General features: G+C 39.1%; 1 protein-coding gene across 1 annotated transcript in view; it reads right to left on the bottom strand.

Moving 5' to 3' along the window:
* Positions 1 to 15,295, bottom strand: part of NDUFS4 (NADH:ubiquinone oxidoreductase subunit S4) — a 49,779-nt gene extending 34,484 nt beyond the window's left edge. Inside the window, exon 1 of the mRNA XM_068423406.1 lies at positions 15,156 to 15,295. Within this exon, the coding sequence (XP_068279507.1) occupies positions 15,156 to 15,241 (86 nt within the window). The 5' untranslated portion in view covers positions 15,242 to 15,295. The remainder of the gene's footprint in view (positions 1 to 15,155) is intronic.
* Positions 15,296 to 24,097: the final 8,802 nt, after the last annotated feature.

Raw genomic sequence — 24,097 nt, 5'->3', positions numbered from 1 at the left:
AGCAGTAAAAAAATGGACAGCAAAAGTCTTCTGTGGTAGCAGGATGAAGGATATTAAGGCATTTGACTTGAACATTTATCTTGGTAGTTTTGGACATTGTATTCAATCTCTAAAATTCAACAAATTTGAAGTTCTTAACTATCTGCTAAATAACCTATGCTTAACCCCTATATGCTTTTGTTTTTTTAACTGCCTAAACAGAAAAATAAATGGAAGCCTTACAGAAGAGAATGCCTGCCACAGAGCCTCTGGAAATATCATGAAGAATCCCTCACAAACCTAGTGGAAGGTGAAAAGCAGCCATATTTACAAGACATGAATTTGTGTTCCACAAAAAGCAATGCTATGACCAGCATGTTACACAACACCCAGATGCGAAAACTTGTATTTACCTGATCTAATTCAGTAGCTGAGATTTAATTCATTTCACAAAAAAAACCTCCTTAACCTCTTTATGCAACACATCTGACTTTAATCTATTAGCACCCCCTTTTGGTCAACTGTTGGAGATATGTTAAAGAAAAGCAGATATCACAGCACAGGTAATCAGATCACAACATAGAGAAGAAACAAAGTCTTGAAGAAAACCTCATGTGCCTCATGAAAAATGAAGGCACTCATTAAAAAGTTAGTCTGAATGGTGTTTTAAGTATTCTGATACTGAATGACGAGAGTACCAGCAGGTCAACATATGCATATATGCAGAGGCCATAATGAACCATTCAATACATTGAACAGATAATCATTCTAAACTTTTTTAATATTATGGCATTGATCAGGAATAATATAAGCTTCACAGCATACAGCCACCATAAAGCCATTAAATTCTAAACAAAAAGAACATGGAAACACTGCCAGCTCAGAACTTCTATAGCATCCAACCTAGTCATGTGTCGCAACTAAGCGGACTAAAACCAAATCAGTATAATGTTCTCTCATATAAAATACAGACATTAATGACTGCCTGTTATATGATGTCAAATATAGTACAGATCACAGTATTCAGCCCCAATACAATGCATTTTTATAAAGCCAGCTTGTAAAGTTGAAATTGTGAGAGATGAACTTAAATACAGTGGGATAATACTTCCTTTGTAGTAGATTCACTATTGTAATTAAAGTGACAATGACTTAACAAAGTCAATGGTATTTTAGTTTTACCAGGATACATTTACTATTCTTATAACATCCCAACATAAAGAAAATATGCAATATAATGTGAAATACTGCCTGTGAAGACCATGTAGTTCTGTTTTGTAGTACGCACTGCTGAGTAACTTTTGGGTTTAGAGGAAAAGCAAGTTCTCCATTTATAGTTACATTCTCAGACAATATTGGCACATCACAATTTTTCCTCTGCCTACAAAATGATGTTAAATTATAAACACAGTGAATTACAGAATCATAGAATAGGTTTGGTTGGAAAGGACCTTTGAGATTATCGAGTCCAACCGTTAACTTAGCACTGCCAAGTCCACCACTAAACCATGTCCCTAAGCACAACATCTACGTGTCTTTTAAATACCTCCAGGGATGGTGACTCCACCGCTTCCCTGGGCAGCCTGTTCTGGTGTTTGATAACTCTTTTGGTGAAGAAATCTTTCCTAATATCCAACCTAAACCTCCCCTGGCACAACTTGAGGCCGTTTCCTCTCATCCTATCACCTCTTACTTGGAAGAAGAGACCAACACCCACCTCACCACAACCTCCTTTCAGGCAGTTGTAGAGAGCGATAAGGTCTCCCCTGAGCCTCCTTTTCTCTAGACTAAACAACCCCAGTTCCCTCAGCAGCTCCTCATCAGACTTGTGCTCCAGACCCTTCAACAGCTTCGTTGCCCTTCTCTGGGCTCGCTCCAGCACCTCAATGTCTTTCTTGTACTGAGGGGCCCAAAACCGAAGACAGTATTCAAGGTGCTGCCTCACCATTGTTGAATCCAGGGAGAAATGTTTCAGAATGGATGAAAGGAATACCAGTTTATTTAATCTAAACTACTGAAATTTCTGTATTAAGTGGTGAAAAAGATCAAAATTGAAATAGAAATATAGAAACACTGCTTCTACTTGCTAAAAAGTTCATATGCAAAAGATATATTTTCCAGGTGTGTGTCGGAAAACAGGGCAGGAACTGATTGTGCTTTTCTGTCAGGCAAATCTGCATTATGAAAAGAAGCAATGGCCATATAGATGCACTGAATAAACATGAAACTAACTTTAAGCATCTGACTTGTGACTTGTAACTTAGCATGAATCTTCCAAGCTAAATGTTAAGCTCACCTGCCTTTAGAAATATTAAATGAGTTAAATTTTCAAGCAGTAAATACTTTATTAAGAAGAAAACAATCAAAGTTTAGTTATTTTAGGTTCTACTTTAATTATCAAAAAATAGGAAAATGCTTTTGACCTACCTACAGACAATCAGCGTATCAGCTGAACCTATCAGCACTATGCAAACACAGCCGCAGTCCTTCCAAAACTACTGTAAGATCAGAGCACTATAGCCATTCCTGGCACTCCAGTGAAGTCCCCGGGACAAAAATCAGCTATTTTAAGACACAGCTTGAGTTCCCACCATCAGTTTCCTTCATTTAAACAGCTTTCTAGGGTCAACAAGGAATAAGAAAGGTTAGCTCTTACTTAGTGCCAAGTCTGCACTGCCCCTGACTCAAACAGGGGCCATTCGAGCTGCTCTCTAGGCAGCTAATTGAGCTGACACCACTGGGCACACAAGGATCAGCACAGCCCTTCAGCAGGCTCTGCAATGGCCCAACAGTAAGCACAGGCAGGCTCAACCTACTCCTGCAGAGCTACACAGGTGTCTCCACCATGCTTTTGAGTGGTATGCCTTGTAGAGCATTAGTTAGGCAGGTACATGCATGGCACAAGCATACACACAACGAAAACAGCTTGAGCTGAGGAACAGTTCAGGAAAAAATCCACAGAGCTAGCCTGAGTTCAAGTCAGCACACTGGCAAGCAAGACATGCACATCCTGATACAGTTCTCTGCAACTCCCAGGCTGATACCAGACTGTTTCTTGATCTGCCTGGACATAAAATCAGTCATTATTTGCAACTAAGCTTCTGAACAAAGTCATGCCAGTGCTTCTAGACCCCCATGCTCTTGTAACTCAAAGTATGCCAGTGGCCTCTCCCAGACTGCAGCAGACTAGAAACACTTTTGAGAGAGGGGCTTAACATGTTAAGATTAAAATGACACAAAATTATTTCAATATTTTTGTAGCATAAATCATAAAACTCATTATGAAAAACCTTGTATACTACTTTTACAGCAGCAGAATACATAATTTATAAGAGGTCCAACTGCTGTCGGGTGACAGGAGCTCTGAACTGCTGCCACCTGTACAGTTGCTGATCAGCAATTTCATTACACACTACTCTTCAAACCAGAAGACCTCATCTTAGAAATTAACCTCAGATCACAACCTGAGAACAGCAGGTTCCCCACGGACCAGTGGTAATCTCTTGTAGGCAAGTCAGCCGAAAGACAAATAATACTAGAAATGCTGCATAGCCTATATCAACTATCAACTGTATTTTACGTTATCTAGTTAGAAAGCCTAATAAGGTTAAAAAGGAAGAGGAAGAAGTTATGTAGCGGGTAAAGACCAAATACACAGGTGACATATTTGCTCTGTTTGTGCTTTCTAAATGTCAAGCTTCTCCCCACACATACACATTCAGGCATTCAGACAATTAGACAATAACTAAAAACTGTGCTCTCTTTATAGTAAGAACAACAACAGTCAAAGGGTTTAATTCCAAAACTGTGAAGAATGAAACTAACATTCCACAACCCACCTCTGTCTTAGGGAAGTTTATGCATTTTGAACAACAGCCTTTGAATCACGTAAAATTAAACAAAAAAAGAGTAAAGATTCCTCTACATTTGTAAACTGGTTTATGGCGTAGCACAGTCCTGTACTTTATCCCTATCCTTTCCTCTTGATTTAGCCTTTCTATTTGACTGCACTTACAGGCTTAAGTAATACTTATTCTGATAATCTAAGGTAATAGCAAGTTCTGTAAAACATGGCATATAAATAAAGACAACTTCTTTCTTATTAAATGCCCTCCAACATTTGAACTGTAAACTACTAAACTAAAACCAAACCTTTAAAGTGTTACTGGAAAACTACATCCTGGTTTATAATGGTTCATAAAAGTCAATGAAGCGATTTGGCTAGTAAGCCTCAGTTGTTGGGCAGCTATGAAAAAATGTATTTAAGAGCTATCTATTCATTTATGTTTGCAGGACTTCCTCAAAGCCTTCGAGACAGCCAAATGCCTCATAAACGGAATGCAACACACAGAAGCAGGTCACTTTTCAGAACTGTATGTTCTCAGCAGTTGTTCCAGGTGAGAATAGGATAATCTAGCTAATATTATCATGTATGATTTTATTTCACCCTTGCTTTGTCAACTTTGCCTTGTCTCAGCCACTACTCTTCAATTTCCTTCCTGACATCAAGCTTTTGTCCTCAACTCCTCTTTAAACTGTTGCCATTCTACTTATCAGGTACCTTAGCACACCTTAATCACACCACAGCCGATTTTTTAATTCTTCTGCCTGTCCACATCATTCCTTTGTTGACATATTTCCAACTTCCTTTTCACACACTTCTGAGTGGAACAACCCTCATGATATTTCCTGACTGGACTCCCTGGATGGACCCTGGACCTTGCTCATGTCTGTGCTGTGTCTGGGGCTGTAATGGACAGCACCTAGCTCTCCTTAGGTGTAGATGCTGTGGGACTGTGCCCTGGTCTGTGAGGGTACTGTCCCTGCTGGGATCACCCTCAGCTTCCAGCTTGCCTTACCTTCAGGAGCCCTGACACTTTGCTAGTCATTAATTCCTACCAAATTCAGTTTTTCCCAGTGTATGCAATATATTTGCACTTGTTACTCAGCCTCACCACTTTGCAACCAAAGCATAGGACTTAATTTTTATGTAGTCTCTCTATAATGACCAATTTTAAATCTTATCTCTTTTTAAGAAGATACTAACCACACATGTTTTTTGTTGTGGGTACCACTGTGATTAATTAGCTTCTACAATACAGAACTGCCCTTAACCTAAAGCAAATGGTTGGCTGCCATGTAAGCAACCTATGCAAGTGTCCCCAGTGGAAGTTTTAAAAAAATTATCACACCAAAACTTTTAACTGCTATTCTACATGCAAATACAAGCAACAATTACATGGCACTAGTTTAGAAAAAAAACAAGTCCTTTCTTCTAGAGAGTACTGTATCAGCATCTGCAGTTTTGGGACAACAATTCATTAAATTGATGAAGGATAAATTATTGCGTGTTACAAGAGTAATACAATGCAACTACCAAGCTACTTAAATGAAGTCTACTTTAAAAAAAAAAGCTTGAGTGCCCTGTTGTCCCATAATCATCTTACTTCATTTTCTTTTCATTTACCATTATTTATTAATGCAAACACACCTTACAAACATTTTTCGAGAACTCACCTTCGAGAGTAAAAATAACCTCATCAGCTACCCTATTTGTGTATTCTCTTGTACTGTTACTTATACACTGACCCTCTCCTCCCCCACTGGTACTATTCTTTCCTTTTGCTAGTCTCTTTTCATATTCTTACTATCTGAGCAGTTATTAGCTCTCTGAAAGGAGACTGCTAGCCTTGCTATTGCTCATTCTTCTCTAAAGTGGAATAAACCCTTAAGGCAAAACTAGTGCTTCAAATGCAAACCTTAATTCTTGAATTCCAGTTCAGACAACAACATTCAGATTGTTTGTTTCTTTCTCTGGTAGGCACAATCACCACTGACATGACAAAACATCACTGCTGCAGAATTTCCCTTCAGATAACTTACAAAGCACGTACAAATACTCCTTCAATACACGACAGAACAGCCTAAGCTACTGCATGAAGCAATCTGCGTTTTTTTCCTTCATTTAAAATACAGTGGTTCTACTGAAAGTAGTAAGCCACTTGTTTATTCTTGGGTCTTTAAATATCCACAAAATACATCTCTGGTTTTGTAATGAAAGATGGTACTTCTGAACATTATTGACATCAGATGCAAAATCCATAAAAATCTCTACTTAAAACTACTGGAAATATACAGAAAATATGAAAAATTAAGCAGTTATCCTCTGCAACAAAATTTTGGTTTGGACTTTAATACAAATGGCATCACTAACATTTAGTAGAACATTACTTCATTAGACTGATAATAAATGACGACATCAGAAGTAGCATTTACATGTAGAGTATACATTCACAAAAGATAGGTCTTCAAATATTTTATATAAAATACATCAAATCTGATTTTTAAAAAATAATGAATAGAAGCTGTTTATGAAGTCTTCCATGTTAACACTCCAAGAATAAGCAGCTGCAAGAACTATTTGCCCACACACATTCTGGAGCTGCCTACAGTCTGTCTAGTTGAGTCAAAAGTTAATTTACTTTACCAACATCAGTCACAGCTTAAAAGAAGATTAAGACAGACAGAAATTACTGCAGCTAGAAATTGGCTTGTTAACAAAATGGTACCTAAACATACTGTTAAACTGCTGGGAGGGAACAACTGCACTTTGAAACTCAGACAGAAATATGCCATTCATTTCTTAGGAAACACAGAAATATGCATTATAAAGAAGGTAATGTTAAGTGTTCAGCTTGCCTCCTGCTAGTTTAACAATATCATTTATTAGAAACAATAAAGAATGTGATCTTAAGACAGTTTGGAGGTATACTTTGTAACACAGAATCAATTCTTACAAAATAATTTAAAAAGCTTATCAAAATTCACTGTACTGTCATGAGAACGAAAACATGTACAAGGATAAAATGTATAAAACAAGACGCCCTTAAGGATTACCTGAAACTATTAGTATAAAAGAAGACTTTTTAAACTTGGGCTTTTTTAAAACTATTTGTGAGTAGGTTCAGACTTCCCCTCTAACCACGTAAGCCCCTCAGCATTTCAATCTCTTACAACAGACAACTTAATCTCCACCAGACAATTCGGCCACCAACCGAAAAATCAATACCTGCCTGGCGGGGTGAGATATCTTTAATTTCCATTTTTTCTCAAAATACTAAAAATTTAATTTCAGGCCCTATGGTAACAAAAAAAAAAAAAGGCAGACAGACTTGTTCAAGCATGCTTAAAGTTCACAAATTCCTTTAAAAAAAAATAAAACATTGACAGAAACAGCCATAAGGTTGGGAATGATGAGAAATTACCATACTAAGTAGATTATTTGTCCATAGAATAAGGTATACAAAAACAAAAGTTACATGTCAGCAAAAGCAACATTCAAAATTGAGAATGCAGATAAAATTTTAAAATATCAACCGTATTAACTGTAATTAGCATTTCCATCCTCAGTAATCACCAACATGTGCTTAACAATAGGCGACATTTCCCGCAGTGCCACAGGGAAGACCTATTACATTGCTCTAATACACTGAGAGCTATACATTGGTCTAATAATTCCTACTGTTGATTTGATTTGAAGTTATTTCCTCCCCCCCCCCAAAAAATATCAAATACCAATTTTGCTGGTGTCTCGTTGTGAGTGAAAGGCCAAAGCAGCATGTTATTGAGGTAGATAGTATCAATTAACGTCTCAAGTTACTTTGGGTTTTGGAACTTAACTTCTGCATCTCACTTGCACATTTTGATAGTGCCTGGTTTTGTGAAGAACAGCTTTGAAAGTGACAGTTCCTATCAGTCAGAAATACAACCCAACCCAACTGTCTTCTGGGCTTTTGCAATCATATATAAATATTGCATCAAGTTGAGATATATAATGGAATAACAAGGTTAATTGAATCATAGTGCTCAAACCTACACTAATGCAACATCAAGGTCATTTCTGTAACCCAGAAAGTAGTATTTTTCCATTATGAGTTAAACCTGCTGAACAGTATATATTAAACCACAATCACTAAAGCAAATTTTATTATTTTGTTAACATAAGTTTGAAATTCTGTCTATTGACAGCTGGCATTCGAATTCCCCTTCTTCTATGTATCCATATGGCATTTCACAATCTTTCTATCAATTTATTTATTTGACAAAAAAAATGTGCTTGAAGTCATTGTAACAAGTTCTACAAATTTCTCTGAAACTTCAAGATACCAAATATTTGGTATTAGGAAATATCAACATGAAACCCTTTCCATAAACAGAGTTTGAGGTTTTGTTTTGAAAACAAAGTAAGTGTCATTTTCAAACGCAGTGTCAGAACATATTTTAAATTGTTTGGTCCTTGAAGGAAACTATTGTCCTTCTGTTTCAGGATACCAGTGCCAACAAACTTCACCTCTACTCTCCAAGGTTTTTTTGTTTGTTGTTTTGTTTTGGTGAAGTTTTGGGGTTTCATTCATATACCCACTCCTCTTCAAATCTTCAAAGTAGAGAGAAGACTAGGTTCTCAGATCAGCAGATTTGGGGAAAAAGTTATTCTAGCATGTAATTTTTCTTTAAAGATATGCCAAACTTCAGGCAAGTGACCTGCAGTTCTGAGCTCACAACAACTAGTTGCCACAGAGCTGGTAAGAAAAGCTTTCAGCTGTTCTAGTGCAGAAGCAAGCACAAGATTTATTTACTAGTAATCTTTCCACACAAACATACTTTAAACGTCTGTCTGCTTGCCTCTATTAAATCTTCTCTTGCTGAAAAGGCTGTCATTCCTCACCCTTTAGGTTTCTAATTCCAAAAGTGAAGGAACCAAAAGTAATTAAAATAAGTCACTCCAAGTTATATGTCCAGCAATGAACAGCAATTTAAGAAGCCTCATCAGGAACATTTTGCTGTCGTAACTCCTGCTCTACTTACTTCTCCATAATTACATTAGAAAAACAGCCATTTCCAGAACAACACATCTCTCCCTGGCCCCCGTTCTCAAACTCGCGCTCTCCCAACCTTTTTTCCCCTTCTGCCCCTCTTACTTTCACGTCTTTCTACCGATCCTCTTCCTCACCTAGACCAATACTGAAAATACTCGAACTTTAAGAAACTTTATGGGAATCCCACACAACTTTACGAACAAGAATGATCTTGATCTTAGCTCACTAGGAGACAAGTTGTGTATTAGAAGAAGGCTAAACTACATGACACATGGTATTTTTCACTTTTTCATTTCTCTAGTCTATGACAGAATTCTTCACTTTGACAGCAACATCCTACTGCTCTAACGTTTCATTACATCCAACATCTTCTTTCCTCCACGGGGGCTTTCCAAAGCTTCTTCTTTCCACTTTAAAGGAAACAGGGAGCAGTCCTACACCCTACTTCCCATAATGCCAAACAGAGAAGCCAAAAGCAGGAAATCAAACACACCATCCCGTTCACCAGAGCCACTCTAACCTTGTAATAAAGGTGCATACCCATGAACACCACACCAGTCATGAATAAGATAGTATGTTGTCCCATCAACTCTTACAGGACAGAAGCAAGTAATGATGGATTAGCAGCTTTGAGATCCTACATAAAGTTCTGCAAAGGGACTCAAGTCATCCTACTTGTCAGGAATATCCTCCCTCAAAGCATGCAAAACTGATGGGGAGACACGGCCTTCCTTCACAAGAGCCAGACACCAGATCATCATCAAAGGACACAAGACCATTAAAAATAACCACTGATGATGCTTTCAGTCACAGTGAATACGCAAGATTTGGCTGCTAGACCCTCTCTTATCCACAGAATCATAATTTCAACAGAGTGGATAGAGTCAAAGAAAATGGGTTTTAAATGAATTATATACTTACATATATGGAACATCTACTTCTCCCAAACTACTGCTTCAGGCTGTCTGCAAGATCAGACGAACACTCACTGCTGCCTGGAGTCGTCTTCAAACTTATGCTCATTAAGTGTATAAACTGCAGTGTGTTTCATCTTTTTCTCCCTCGCTATGTCCATTTGTCTCTCCACATCTTTCACCTTGAGTCTCCTCCAAACCTCCACGTCACCACAATCTTATGACCAAAAAACTTCCGGCAGCTTTATTCCATATTTCAGTTTACTGTTATATTGTAAGATAGTCTGATTCACTGTACTTTCTCTGATATGTATTAAAAACAAAATACACATTCAAGATAAAATTGTAAAATTCAAGTTAAATGTGTATTTTAAAAGGTCTTTTTTCCCCTATCAATAAACAAAATGGAACTATGTATAAACACCACTTGTACAGCAAGGGCAAGACGTCAAAGAACTTTTCCCCCTTGTCTTATCTTGAAATTTTAGTCCAGGTACTGTTTGCAGATGCAGTTAACTATTGGAATTAATTCTGATGAAGTTAAATGCTGCAGAACTATTTTTTTCTATTAACGAAAACCAAAGCTTCTGATGTGTCTGAATCTGACACCACCACACGTACATTATGTCACACATTATATGATAATAAGTAGCAGACATGCATTACAGCTGGATGAAATAATAAGTAATACAACTGCTACAACACACTACTTATTCCAAGTGGAACAAAAATGCCACACTGGCTCGCACTAATAGTGGCTAAATAGTGCTTCTATTAACCAGACACAGTCAGAGCTGTGTACATCTTTGTGTAGCTCTGTAGTCTACCCAGATCTAGATCTGGGAAGTTTACTAAACCCTATTTCAACATATGGCTTAGTATGAACATGCAACAAAAAAGCCAACACTACTTTGAAGAAAGGAAAAAAACCCAAAACAAACAATAACAGAAAAGAGTAAGTTAGTTATCTTGAGAGGAAAAAACACACTTTTTTTGAAAAGTTAATAAACATTTTCTCTATTAGTCATGAAAGAGCAAGACAGAAAACGAAACAGGTTTCTTCTGCATTTTAAAAGTCCTTTATTTCCCCACAAAAATAGCTTCCTCCTCTTTTTACTGAGGGGGAAGCTTTCTTAGGTATACAATAACTTAAGAATAAGATTTAAATGGCATCCTAAGTTTCCTTATTCTCTTGAGCATATAGTATGAATTGAATAACAGGCTTTCTACCACACAAATGTCTATAATTCTTTGCTTTCATAACCTTATGTATCCATTTATGATGAACTAGCAAAACATTTGCTATCATGCTCAGAGTCTTTACAACAGAATTACAAGAGGAAGGTAATACATTTTGAAGAATCATCATCTATCACTGCAAAGTGCCAAGAACAATCAGTTATTGTGAAATGCAGGGACCGTGTGGCCAGGTATTACCTGTCTGTGACCTCCACACACATGAAATACTCTGCTTCTGCAACAGAATTTGGTATCTTCGTATCCTGACTGCAATACCTTGTGAAATAATGGGACTCTCTGAGATACTAAGTGGTTTTGTAACAAATAGATGATTCCCAGTTCAGCAGAAATTTCTTTGAAGTTTTCTTTCCCCAGCTCCACCTACCCGTATTTTCTAATGCAAGGAGACACTGTAATCTTTCCCAAGACAAAGACATTTAAAGAGTCCCTCCTCTGCTTTCCTCCAATTCACATGAAACTTAAAGAAATGTATTATTTAAATTATACTCTTTAATCAAATTTTGGCTGAAGATAACTAAGAAGAAAATTTGAAGTAATTAGGTAAGACAGACAAAAAAGGTACATCTTTCTTCCTGAAGAGGTCAAACTCAGAAGAGCACATTCAACATAATTTCAAGCTCCTGAAACCTTGACAGATGTTACAGCATGAAAGCTCCAAAACTGCGATCTAAGCAAAGGGGGCACGTCTACCTTCTGTATCAGCTCAAACCATCTGCTGATGGTCTATTAGGCTCACCACCAGACAGAATAATGATGGACTCAGTAACCACTGCTTCACTGATTTAAACTAGGCACACAGAACTTCCTAAAGATATGAGGAGCGTTGCTGCATGTTCTCTTAACTTAGGACTGAACACTTATTTCCTTGTTGTGTTACCAGTAATCAGTTCAGAATCATCAGAATCATCACTGGCCATGCATATTTTGAAGTGCTTAAGCATGTACTTATAAATTCAATCTTTGCGTTAGAGGATGTAATAATATTTGTGAGAAACAAATATAACTCATGGAAATGGAGGTATTTAAAAGATGGGTAGATGTGGCACGTACGGACATGATTTAGTGTTGGACTTGACAGTGTTAGGTTTACGGTTGGACTCGATGATCTTAAAGGTCTTTTCCAACCTAAATGATTCTATGATTCTATAAATCAGAACAGAATCTTGCTTGTGACTACTGAAAAGTAATGTTGGGAATTGTTTTCAAAATCAGAGGCAGCTATATTATTCTGTAATTGAAGTTCTGAAAACTGGAGAACTATCAGAAGTTTCACATGCAAAAATCTGCAAAAAACACTGCAAATAAAACTACTGCTTGAAGGCTTTAATTTTAATCCTACAGTGCTCAAACTATAAGTTTTATTACTCTCATAACCTAATTTAGGCGAATAACATGAAACTGCAATTCAATCAAGTTGTACCAAACTTGACCAAATCTTACTTTGAATCTGAGTAAACAAAAGCATAGCGCTGAGGTGATGGAAGTATCATTCAAATGCCCTCAAGGATAACAATTCCATCATCATCTTCAGTCATCTCCTAAGAACAGTGTTATCTTTAGTTGTTAGCAATTCTAACACCTGTATTTACTTTAAGACACATACCTAGCATACTGGTATAGTACATTCTTTCTACAGATTGACAAATACACAGATTACTCCAATAATAAATTAGACAGACAAAGACTTTAAATATACTCCAAATTTGTTGTAATAAAGAAGCTACTTGCACCAAACTCTATCTGTCAAAATGCTTTTCTGAGAGACAACTAGTATCCAGGATCTGTATATCCCATCGCAAGATACGCTGCAAACCATTGGCTTCTCAAAGAAGCAGACTTTTGGATAGTTGCTGATGATTGTAACTAGAAAATAAGCTTAAGTGGTTTGTATTATAAGACCACTCACAATTTTGTGAGGTAGGGAAGTTCCTTTAACCCCTTTTTACAAAATGAGATGAGATACTAAAGCTAGAAATGGTACTTGTATACTGCCAAGCTTTGAGGCATCTACCTGTCTACTGAAATTTATGATATTGGAGTCATCTAGATTTCTGGTAAAATATAAAGGATTATATCATATGTAAAAAAGGTATCCACAAAGCAAAATAAACCAGCTGCTTTCAAGAAGCAATAGAAAGTACAGAAGCAAAAGATACACTTTCTCCCATGCACCTCTATCTAATTTCATTACCTTGCTATGAGCTACAGGAAAACATCTTGAATTGAAAATTTAGAGCCCTGAATCCTTTTCTGAAATTATGTACCTTGAATCTTCCTTCCAAGCAGGGAGACTGCAGAGGCGTCTTAACAATATTTCTCACATAAAACAGTAACTAAGAAGAGGAAAGATATATGTTTCAGTGCCTACTTCATCAATAAAATAATTACTTCACAAAAATTATGCAATGAATGACAGCCTTAACTGTTCCTTCATACTGTCAAAACTACTATCTTATTTTGAAACATCTTTTCCTTGTTCCAAGGATAATCTTATTCTCACTCTTCCAACATGCAATGATTGCAAAGATGTGTAAAACTTTAAATCAGAGAGACTCATAGTGCTCTTCCTCGCCTCTTCTCCAAGAAACCTGCAGATTTATGATCAGACCACTCTCCTACGAAATGCGAAGCGCAAGTTCCAGTCCCCCTCAGGCAAATATCTTCAAACTCCCTCTTACTGAAAATATTAAGGGACACTAATTCTTCAGTCTCCCTCTGTGGCAGGGAAGGAACCTAGGGAACTATTTCAAAGAAGAAATTTCCTGGAAGAAATGCCAACTTAAGAGTCCCTACCTTGCATTTTCATGTTGTTCATTCCCACCCCTGCTACCTAGTATTTGTTCTGGAATAACTGCTTAAAAGGTAGAGTGGTAAAACTTTAAAACAAACAAAATTATTTTTAACCTGAATCAGTTGGCTGATCCAATTTACCACATGGCACAGGGAACAGTTGTGTCAACACCACAGAGGACTAAAAGAAGGGCAGAAACAAGCAGTCAAACATGAACAGTAAGTTTCTGCATTAGCATAGAGGAATTCCTAAATTCATACGCACAGATTCCAAAGCATTTTTATGAGACTGAGGATTAATCTTCAGCATTGTAAAACAGGTGCCATTTTAAGAGACAGGAAGCAGCAGTAACCGATGGGACAGTCAGACCATAAGAAGTGGAAAAAACAGTACAGCCATAGTCCTCTTTCTCCCTCTATGTGTGTATATATAGCTCTCTGTGTGCGTTTATGTAGATATATAGAGAAATATATATAAAGACCCCACAGAATTTAAAAAATTACTGAAACTATCTTGTATGTATATTTATACATAAAGATTTAAGTAGCATAGAAAAGCAAACCCTCCAAATCACAGTTAATGGCATTGAACTATATTTTTTCTCCTGATTAGAGGGGAGTCTTACAACAGCCTAAGTCCTGGGACATGCACAGAAGTAAACAAATGCACAGATCTTCAACTAGAGGTTGGGTCATGCACTGGACTTTCAACACAGGTCTCTGCATTACAGGAACAAACGCCAAAGTGCCACGAAAAATTATAAAGTGATCTCCAGCATTAATTCGAGGAAACAGTGAAAGAGTAGCTATGTTATCGCTGAAAAAAGTAACAGATCTTGGGGAGGGGGCGGAGGAGGAAAGCTACAGAATACAGAATAGGGCAAAGGGGTGCAAATCTCTGGGAACACCGTGCTGGCGATGGAAGGAGCCATCGCCCTCTCCGGCTCCCTGGCAGCGGGGCAAACGCTGCCCGCCACGCCGGGCACGGCGGGGCTCCTCTGCCGTTTCGACCAGCCCCGACCTCCGGGCGCCGCAAGGACACCGGGCGGGCGGTCACGGGGAGGAAGGCAGCAAGCACAGACATGGACAGAGACGCACAGCCCCGAGGAAGGCCTCTGCCAGGCGCCCGCTGGCAGCGCGGCTGCCCCCCCCGCTCGCGGCGGGGCCCTGCGCGGCCCCCCCCCGGCCTAGCGCCCGAGGCGGCCACGCGAAGCCCTAGGCCCGGGTCAGCCTTCTCGGCAGCGCGGCCGCCTCTGCGGGCCGCCGCCGGCGGGCCCCTGGCTGCAGCAGTGCCGGCCGGCCGGCCGGCCGGCGGAGCGCCCGCGGTGCCCATTACCTGGCCGGCGACAGGCAGGCCGCGGCCAGCCCGCTCCTCGCCACAAGGTGCCTCAGAGCCGCTGACATTGAGAGAGCCGCCGCCATGACGCTCGCCGCAGCCGCTGGGAGACGGCGGCGTCGCAGGGCCAAACCTCCTCCGCCCAGACAGGAAATGCGAAGGCGAGGGCGGAAAGAGGGAGCGAGCGGGAGCGGGCGGGGAGGGGGTTAGGGTGCGATGGAAGGAAGGCTGGGGAAGGGGAGAGGGTGGGGGGCTGCTGGCACCCCATCGCCAGCAGTGAGGAAGGTCAGGCCCGATGCCCAGAGCCCTGTGGAGGAGCCACACAGGCATTTGGGACGCAGGTGCCCCCTTTCCCCCAGCCATGCGTTCGGCCCAGAAACGTTTTCTAGCGCTTTGGGCGTGATGCCATCTTCTCGATGGCTGGGGACGGGCCTCCGGGAGGGATGTTGGAACGAGTCCAGAGGAGGGCCACGAATATGATCAGAAGGCTGGAGCACCTCTCCTATGAAGACAGGCTGAGTTGGGGCTCTTCAGCCTGGAGAAGGCTCCAGGGAGACCTTCTAGCAGCCTTCCAGTACCTGAAAGGGGCCTACAGGAAAGCGGGAGAGGGGCTTTTTACAAGGGCATGGAGTGATAGGATGAGGGGGAACGGTTTTAAACTGAAATAGGGTAGATTTAGATTAGATATTGGTAAGAAATTCTTTACTGTGAGGGTAGTGAGGCACTGGAAGAGGTTACCCAGAGAAGCTGTGGCTGCCCCCTCCCTGGCAGTGTTTAAGGCCAGGTTGGATGGGGCTTTGAGCAACCTGGTCTAGTGGAAGGTGTCCCTGCCTGTGGCAGGGGGATTGGAACTAGATGATCTTTAAGGTCCCTTCCGACCAAAACCATTCTATTCTATGATGGCGCAGGCCTCTGAGGCCAGCGGCTTCACAGCCCGCTGGCAGGGTGGCTGGGCAGGCTGCTGTGGGTGTCTACAGGGCAGGCCTGCAAGGCAAGGAGGCAATGGAGGCCTCCAAGCCCTGGCGTCCCAGCATCTGGAGCCCCTCCTCCTTGGGCACAAAAGCTGTGGGAAGGATGTTTTTGGCCCCGTTCTTTCTCATTATGTTGCAGAGACAAAATGGCACACTCTGTAGAAAGACATCAAAGCTTTGATGTATCTTCTTGCACCTGTTTTTTAAAATATTTCTTAGTGTCACTGTCTAAAATGGATCCACATTCTTGGTTCACTAAGATAAGCAAGTCTCTAACATGCTGTGGTACTTTTAGGAGCTCAGTTTTGCTTGTTAAACAATTCCAGCCTTATTTCCGATATTCAAGCAAGGAAGACTGGCAAGACCCCAGTTCTCTTCAAATGGAGTCATATTTTTACTACATTTAACTGTAAAAGGGAATAACAGTACTTATGCCCTGGAAGCATTATGGTGCTGTGTTTGTGGTTAAAGACAACAGATTGCTATAAATCAAGAGTCAAATACAATAGTATTCAGTGCCAAAACCTCAAATGACATAAAGTTTCCAGAAATGCATGGTGCAAAGTGTTATAGTAGGATCTGTAATACTGTGAACGACTGAAAAGTTTGTCGTTCGGGGTAGGGTGGAGGTGATATTTTAAAAATTATTCTAATTATTTTTATATTAAAAATCTGCTGACATTTTGGAAAAAGCTTAGCTAAAGTTTCAGCTTCATTTTTACTGAAAAAATATTTAGAAGTTTGTTAAAAAAGTGACAAAATTCCTACAGGAGGAGATGTTCATTTTGACTAACTGTTTCTGCGTTGCTCCAGAAGCTGTCCTTGTTCTTGATTTTGACAGCACAGTTTGACAGGGTCAGATACAAAAATTCTCCACAAGCAAGTAAATTCAGCATTTTCCTGCCTCAAATAAAGGAAGATGGAAGAAGAATAGTTCTAATGAAAAGTTAAACAAACTTTCAACAAATGTCTTCTGCAGTTATCAAATCAACTGAGCATTAATTTCTGATGAGAACAAACAAGCAACACCCTGTATTATATAATCCTAATTAAACATCAGACCTAGAGCCATTATTTCATAGTCTGTATTAGGCAAAGGTTGCAAAATACTTTCTATTGTACATCATCCTGCTAGAAATTTCCACTCTCAAGTACGTAATTTTCTATGCTTTCTTCCTGTCAAATATTTCTGAATTGTGAGGAAATTAAAATGTGTACTGTTTTCCCCTTCCAAAACAGCAACAACACTGCAGAAAAAGAAGAAAAGTGAAAAATCTTTCCGGGCAGCATGATACAGAGACACAGTAAGGACAGTGATTTACAAATAAGAGTATTTAAATTTAATATTTCAATCATTATTGAATATGTTCAAAGTCAGATGTAGTAAGATAGACAGCAGGAGTATTTTGTAGCAACAATGAATTGAAGTGGCTTATATGGGGAGGTGATATCCTTTGTTAAATGCAGGTGGGAAAATAGCCCAAACTTTTTAACTTAACAGTTTTTCTTCAGGGGTTTTGAGAGAAAGACTTGAAAAACTGTTCCTCAAAGTTTTTTGTGATTTTTTTTTCAACTCTATCTGTTATCAGCCTAATAATGCATGCTATGTCTCACACTGAACTTTCAGTCACACGCAGATAGACATAGTAAGAATATCTGCATCTCAGGAAATTAATGATTTTTTCTCACTCTCTTCCAAAATCTTTTTCCAGTGCGTGAGTGATGGTAAGTTAGAAGAGGCGTTCACACCAAATCAGGTTTACTTCAGCCAGTCTAAACTTGGGGGAAGGACAGAGGTAGCACACGGCAGCTGGAATTTGGAGCTGCCACCTTATCAACTGCATCTGTCAAAGGCGGGTGCCAAATTCAGGAGCTGCCTTTGGCAGCTGCAGAGGCAGGACTGTCTTGTGCTAGATCACAGCAACTGATGGGCTTGAGCATGTGTGCAAGTGAACGTGCTGCTAATTGCTAACACAGTCCCTGGAACCGTTTTGGCCCTGGCCAATTAGCACCGTCCCAAACAATGACTGAGCACAGTCTGGGAACTAGCGTGGGCCTGGGACTGTTCCTAATAAGCTGTGTGGATGAGGCCATTCTGGGTTTTGGATTGTTTTTTCGGAGCAGGGTAGAATAGGGAAAAGAGTTTAGCTCTGTGGATGTGAGCTGTGCCACGTAAGCTGAGCTGCATCAGGGGTACAAAAGGGTCCTTGGACTGTTTATTTACTAATATAAATGTAACCATAGCATTTGTTGCTGAAGTATTATTGTATAGTAGTCACAAACACATGAGAGACTATTTCAAGACAAATAACCATAGCTCTCCAGAGACAGCATGTGTGGCAATTCCAAGTACACAGTTTACCGTGAAATTAATATGCACCAACAGTCCCTTGCAGTCTGGTGCCTGAGTAAGGGAGAGATACGAATTTTTCTGTCTCCCACTATTTCCCCAGTTTTAGAAGTAGACCTGTAAGATACTCCAACATAGGTTTAAGTTGAATGTATACTGTTTTATCTGATTGGCTTAAATTTGTGTAAATGTATTCACACGTATAATACACCACCTTTAAAAAGCATCCTGTCTTAGGTTAAACTAATGGATTTATGTGCGTAACAGTCTTAGAAAACAAAGTGTTAAATGCTGTATTCCCCCGTATAGTTCAATGCATCAATTTTTGAGGTGACTGCAGAAGAATCATTCTAAGCCCGTACTTTATGAAGGCTTAAACATTTCATTCATAATTCTGGCTGCAAGCTGGTCTTCTGTCACTGATATACTGTGAAACACTGTCCCTCAAGACTGAAACAGTTCATGTGCCAGCACGTATTGTGCTGTACAGTATGCTCACAGTTTGTATTGTCTCACTCTATGAGAAAGCTTACTAGCTTAACTATGCAGAGTTAGAGTCATACTTTCTCTTCACATATGTGAGCTGCACACATTGTGAGAACTGGAGAAGAAAATTTAACCTTTTACATTTTCCTGCAAGACTGAGGTTGCACAGCTTTACTGCATGCCCAAGCAAATAAATTCTGGTACAAATAATTTCATAGTCTCGAACAAACCACAGTTAGCAGTGACAAGCAGAATTCTAGAGCTATTCCTTAATGTATTGTTGCTTTGAATTGGTTTGTTTTCTTCTGGGTGGCGTAGAGGAACTATGTAGGAAACAATAGCATCAGTTTCAAAGATATCGACAGTCTAATGCAGCAAAGAACTGGTAGAAAAAAGGTACTGCATACAAGCAAACTGATTATACGGGCTATAGCTGCGTGTATTCCCAGTTCCGTTTTGTTTGTTGGTTATATTGCTTTTACATACAAAAGCTATGATTTCAGTGTTGGATAAATCTCAGATTCTGACCCTTCAGACATCCAAGCATGACAGCTTAATACACACTAAGTAATTCATATTAATTAACTTTTATAGGACTGGAACTAGTTTTTAAAATACTGATTTTTATTTTGAAAGTTTCAGTTTGAAAATTTTATCTTTGTAAGAGCTTACTCTGTCAGTAGTGGCTCTTTTGGCTCCATTCTGTCCAAAGTAATTTCTTTTGCTGATGAAATATCAGCTGCAGTTATGCTTACAGTTTTTTTGAGTATTTGCAGTGGGACAAAGACTATTCCTCTTATACAGTCCTTTGCAAACCTTACCATGCTTTAGGTGTCGGGATAAATGTAATGGGAGAATTTGTCCCAAATGTCAATTTCTGCATTAAAAGATGAGTTAGCATAAGAACATGATGTTTTGGGATTTTAGTATTTATTTACATTCTCTCTATGGCAGCCAGGTTGGTAAGGGAGCTGACAATATTCTCAAAGTCTGTTTGATTGCGTATGAAATTTGAAGTGCAGTTGGATGTGTCTGGATTTAATTTTTCCCCCTCTTTGGTATGGGGGAATAAAATATCCCAGCTCATACGGGAGAAAAAAATTAAAACCAGGCAGAGCCAGCCCCATTGTAAGCTTCACATGCAATCAAACAGCCTCACAGGGAAACTCCCCTTCCTGGCTGCACTGCTGCCACTGGTGAACCACAATTAAAAAAAAAAAATCACTTTTTATACTCCCTGCTTTCAAGCTAGACATTGACATGTGAACCAAAATCTTCTTTTTAACTATTGCCCGGGAGGCCACCAAAGAATCCCAGCTGACCCCCTGCCATCAGAGTGAGTGATGGTCGGCTGCTGGTGTTGCAGCTCACTTCCCCCAGGCTGCCACCCTGAGAGATCCCACCATCCACCGTCGGTGTGAGTGACATTAGCCCACTGGGCTTTGAAAACACTTTTCAGGTCGGTCATCGCGGAGAGATAGCTTCCTTCACACACACCATCAGGGTGAGTGACGTCAGGCCACTGGGGTTTAAAGTACAGACCCTCAGGCTTGCTAAGCTGACACTGCTGAGAAAACTGCTTTTATTGTTTTACATCAGCAGGGACCTCTTTGTCTTTTTTTTGCATTGTTTACTTAGAAGCCAGCCTCCCCCTTCCCTGACTCCCACCCCAGACAATTATTAACATCTGTAGGGTAATTTCTACTACTTTTTTTTTTTAAACTGGAGGTAAAGCAGATTTTAGTCTCTGAATTTTATAGCCATCTACTTTCTCATATGATTTTTGAAAGATCCTGGGTGTACTTGAGTATTTGTTGGTGGGAGAGTCTTAGGATAATAAAAGGAGAGCAATTCTTAGAGATTCTAGTCCTTTCAGCTGTCCAGGTCAGACGCTACTTGATTGATAATGCTAATGATAGTCATTCCTCCTTCTTAGCTTTTCCTGAGGTTCCTGGAAAATTAAGACTTCAGGAAATGTTTCTCTCCAGTCTTGACAGAGTATGGCTCTTGCCAGTGCTTGGTCTTCCAATTCATCCTGCAAAAATTAAAAGGCTCCTCTCTAGCCAACCATTATAGAAATCTATACCTGACATTTTGGATAGTTTTTGAACCCTAAATTCAGATGATGAGATTTTAGGAGCTTTGTGAAATAATACATGGGATTTCGCGTAAAAAAAACTAAGCTTATTAATATGGAATAAAAAGATTTAAAACTGTCATTCTATAATATTGCTGAAAACATTATATCACATAATAATATGTAGTGCAGTAGAAGTACCATTTTTCTGAGCTCTATTTCCCTTTCATTCAAAATTAGGAAATGTTTCTTGATAAATTACCGAAAAGTAGTGATTTTTTTCAAGTATTTATATCTAAAGGATTCTAATTCCTTATGAAAACAGCAAACATAGGTAAGCTAAAATAAATACATACATTTGAGAATTTAGGAACATAAATTTTGATAAAGATTACTTGGTTAATTGTTAATTTATTTAAAGGCATAGAATAGCATTGAAACTAACATTTTTTTGTCTGATTTGTGACTTTATTTTCATTGCTTTGTGCAATTTGAAGCTCTTCTCTCACTGATCTGATCTTCATTTGGATGCATAAACTAATTTTGGAGTCAGACTTCACAAGAGGTACTGTGCAGGGTACCGTTGCTATTTAAGAAGAATTTGATTGCTTAAAATAGTCTCTCACTTCTTCTTCAGTTTGCCTATTTTTTGAATGGCATCAACTACAGATAGATACTGAATGGCACCGGTTTCATTGAAGAAAGAGTCTTTGTAATGTTTTTGAGAGATTAGCAAGAAATTTATTGAAAATATGTAATAAAAATGTATTTTGATGAAGCAACTGAGCTGTCCAGTAAAATACATTAGAAAATAATTTGCTTTAGCCTTATGAGAACTGAAATCTAGAACAGAAATATATTAACAGTGCAATACCAGATCAGACTGAGGTCTTTCCATGTTAGCGTGAAAGTAGCCCCTAGTAGTTACCACTACAAGATGTTTCTGAGGACACTGCAGGCAAGGATGACACTGAATCTTCCACACTGAAGTTCTCATCCTAATATCCTTAAACATTAAGGTTTTTCCTACTCATAAAAGTTCTTTTAAAGGTGCAGTTTTAATGAGCTTCATAGTATTCTGTGGTTGTAAACACCACAAGCCGGTTACATATCATATGGGGTTTTTAAAATAATTGTTCTAAGTTTTGAATAAGTCGCACCTCACTTTCATATAAACGAGACTTTCGGGGCCAACTGCTTGTTTCTGCCCCATACAGACTGAAGCAAGAACTGGACCCTGGACTTCTGCAGTTCAGAGCCACAGACAAGATTGGGAATCTAACTGCTGTGCTATAAAATTTGCATGAGGTTTTAAGGAGTGCTTTTGCCTTTTCTCTTGGCTGCAGCAATCTGTATACAATTTGCCATTGTGGTCCTGTTTTCTTGACCAGACTGGAGAAAGCACTACTTCTAGATCTCTTTGTGCTATTCGCAGGAGTTCATGTGTTGCTCCGAGCACACTGGTGTGCCGGCTCTCTTACTAGCAGCACAACCCAACCAGCTCTCCTGTCTAGTGTGATCTGGGAAAGGGCAGTGTATATTCAGTGCTGTGGAGTTTTGGGATTCCCCTGCCTTGGAAATCCTGAGGTCTCCATCTGGTCAAAAGGCTGACCATAGTATACCTTGTGTGAGGATTGATTCGTTTGTCACAGACCTAGCATTTCAAAACCTGTCTGTTCAGAAATGAGAAGTAGTTCCCAAATGTCATGAGTTTGTTAAAAAATTATAAGAAACAAAAATAAAAATAAAAATATGGGTTGCCTCCAGACATTTGGGCCTTATTGGTTTACTCAGTTTGCATATTCAAATTATCCTACAGAACTATGAGCATTATTTTGGATCTTTGTTGTAAGATGAAAATTAAGTTTTCTTTTAAGTGCACAGCTTGAGAGTCTAAGATTCACGAGAGCTGCCAAAAAGTCTGCAGTATCTGTGACTGTCCGTATAGAAATTAAATATGTATGTCCCTATAGCAACTGGAATATGGAATCAAGAGATTGCAAAAAGGAAGGCAACAACCCAGTTGAGTTATGCTTGCTCTGGCTCTGAGTACTTTGGATAAGGAATTACAAGTTCTGTATCTGTCTATTTTATGCACTGGCATGCCAGATCTGGAAGAGACCACTTTCTGCACCTTCTGTATTTGGATGGAAGACATCAAAATCTTCTACTAAAATGCAGCATGCTATGTAGTACTTCAAATTTTGATTGTGACCATCACTGTATTAACTGCATCAGGAATGCTGATCGTGGTGACACAATTAGTTTCTGCAAAAAGGATTGTAGTGCCAGGAAAATAATATTATTTCTGTAAAGAAGCTGTTGGAATTCTTAAGGATTAATGATTCTGTTTCCATGGAAGTAAATTACCAAAATATATATTGGCAGAATTTTTTCTAATTAGAATATTTAGAAAATGTCCAGAAAAAACAGTTCTGAGTCATTTGTAAGAGAAGATGTTGAAGAATGTGCTGGTTTTACTCAATACACTGGTGAAGGAACACTGTGCCCTCCTCAAAATAACCCCGGTCAGGTTACATGCTGTAGGAATACATTTTTTTAATACAGATGCTTGGCAATGGCAGCTTTATCTTGCCCACCACACCTTTCCCAAAATGTGCTGTTAGTTTTACGAGTTAAGGCACCCAATTGCTTATTCACAATAATTCTTTTATCTTCTCTAAATGGCTTGCTATAAACTCTTTATTTACTGGTTAAATCACAGTGACACCAGTGATGCACATTATTTTTCTGCTTGCTAAGATATTATAGCCTGTATAAAACTAATCACAAAACTGAAGTTCTGAAAAATGTTGTCTGCTTACCTGTGTTTCTCAGTATAGTTTTGTTCTAAAGGCCTGAGCTCTGCTTTATCATTACTAGCATACACAGTTAATTACAAGATTATCATTCTCGTAGTCATGTAATTTCTATTGCATACCATAATTTGTCTTGATGATTTTTGAAAGTGCTACAAATTAGTAATTTCACTCCATTTGCATCGTCTAATTGAATAAGATTAGGACTACAAATGCCACAAGATTTCTACTTACCAAGT

This window comes from Nyctibius grandis, chromosome Z (assembly GCF_013368605.1).
Source record: "Nyctibius grandis isolate bNycGra1 chromosome Z, bNycGra1.pri, whole genome shotgun sequence".
In the NCBI taxonomy this organism is placed as follows: Eukaryota; Metazoa; Chordata; class Aves; order Nyctibiiformes; family Nyctibiidae; genus Nyctibius; species Nyctibius grandis.
Note: the sequence above shows the minus strand (reverse complement) of the source record. Positions and strands in the feature narration are given on the sequence as shown.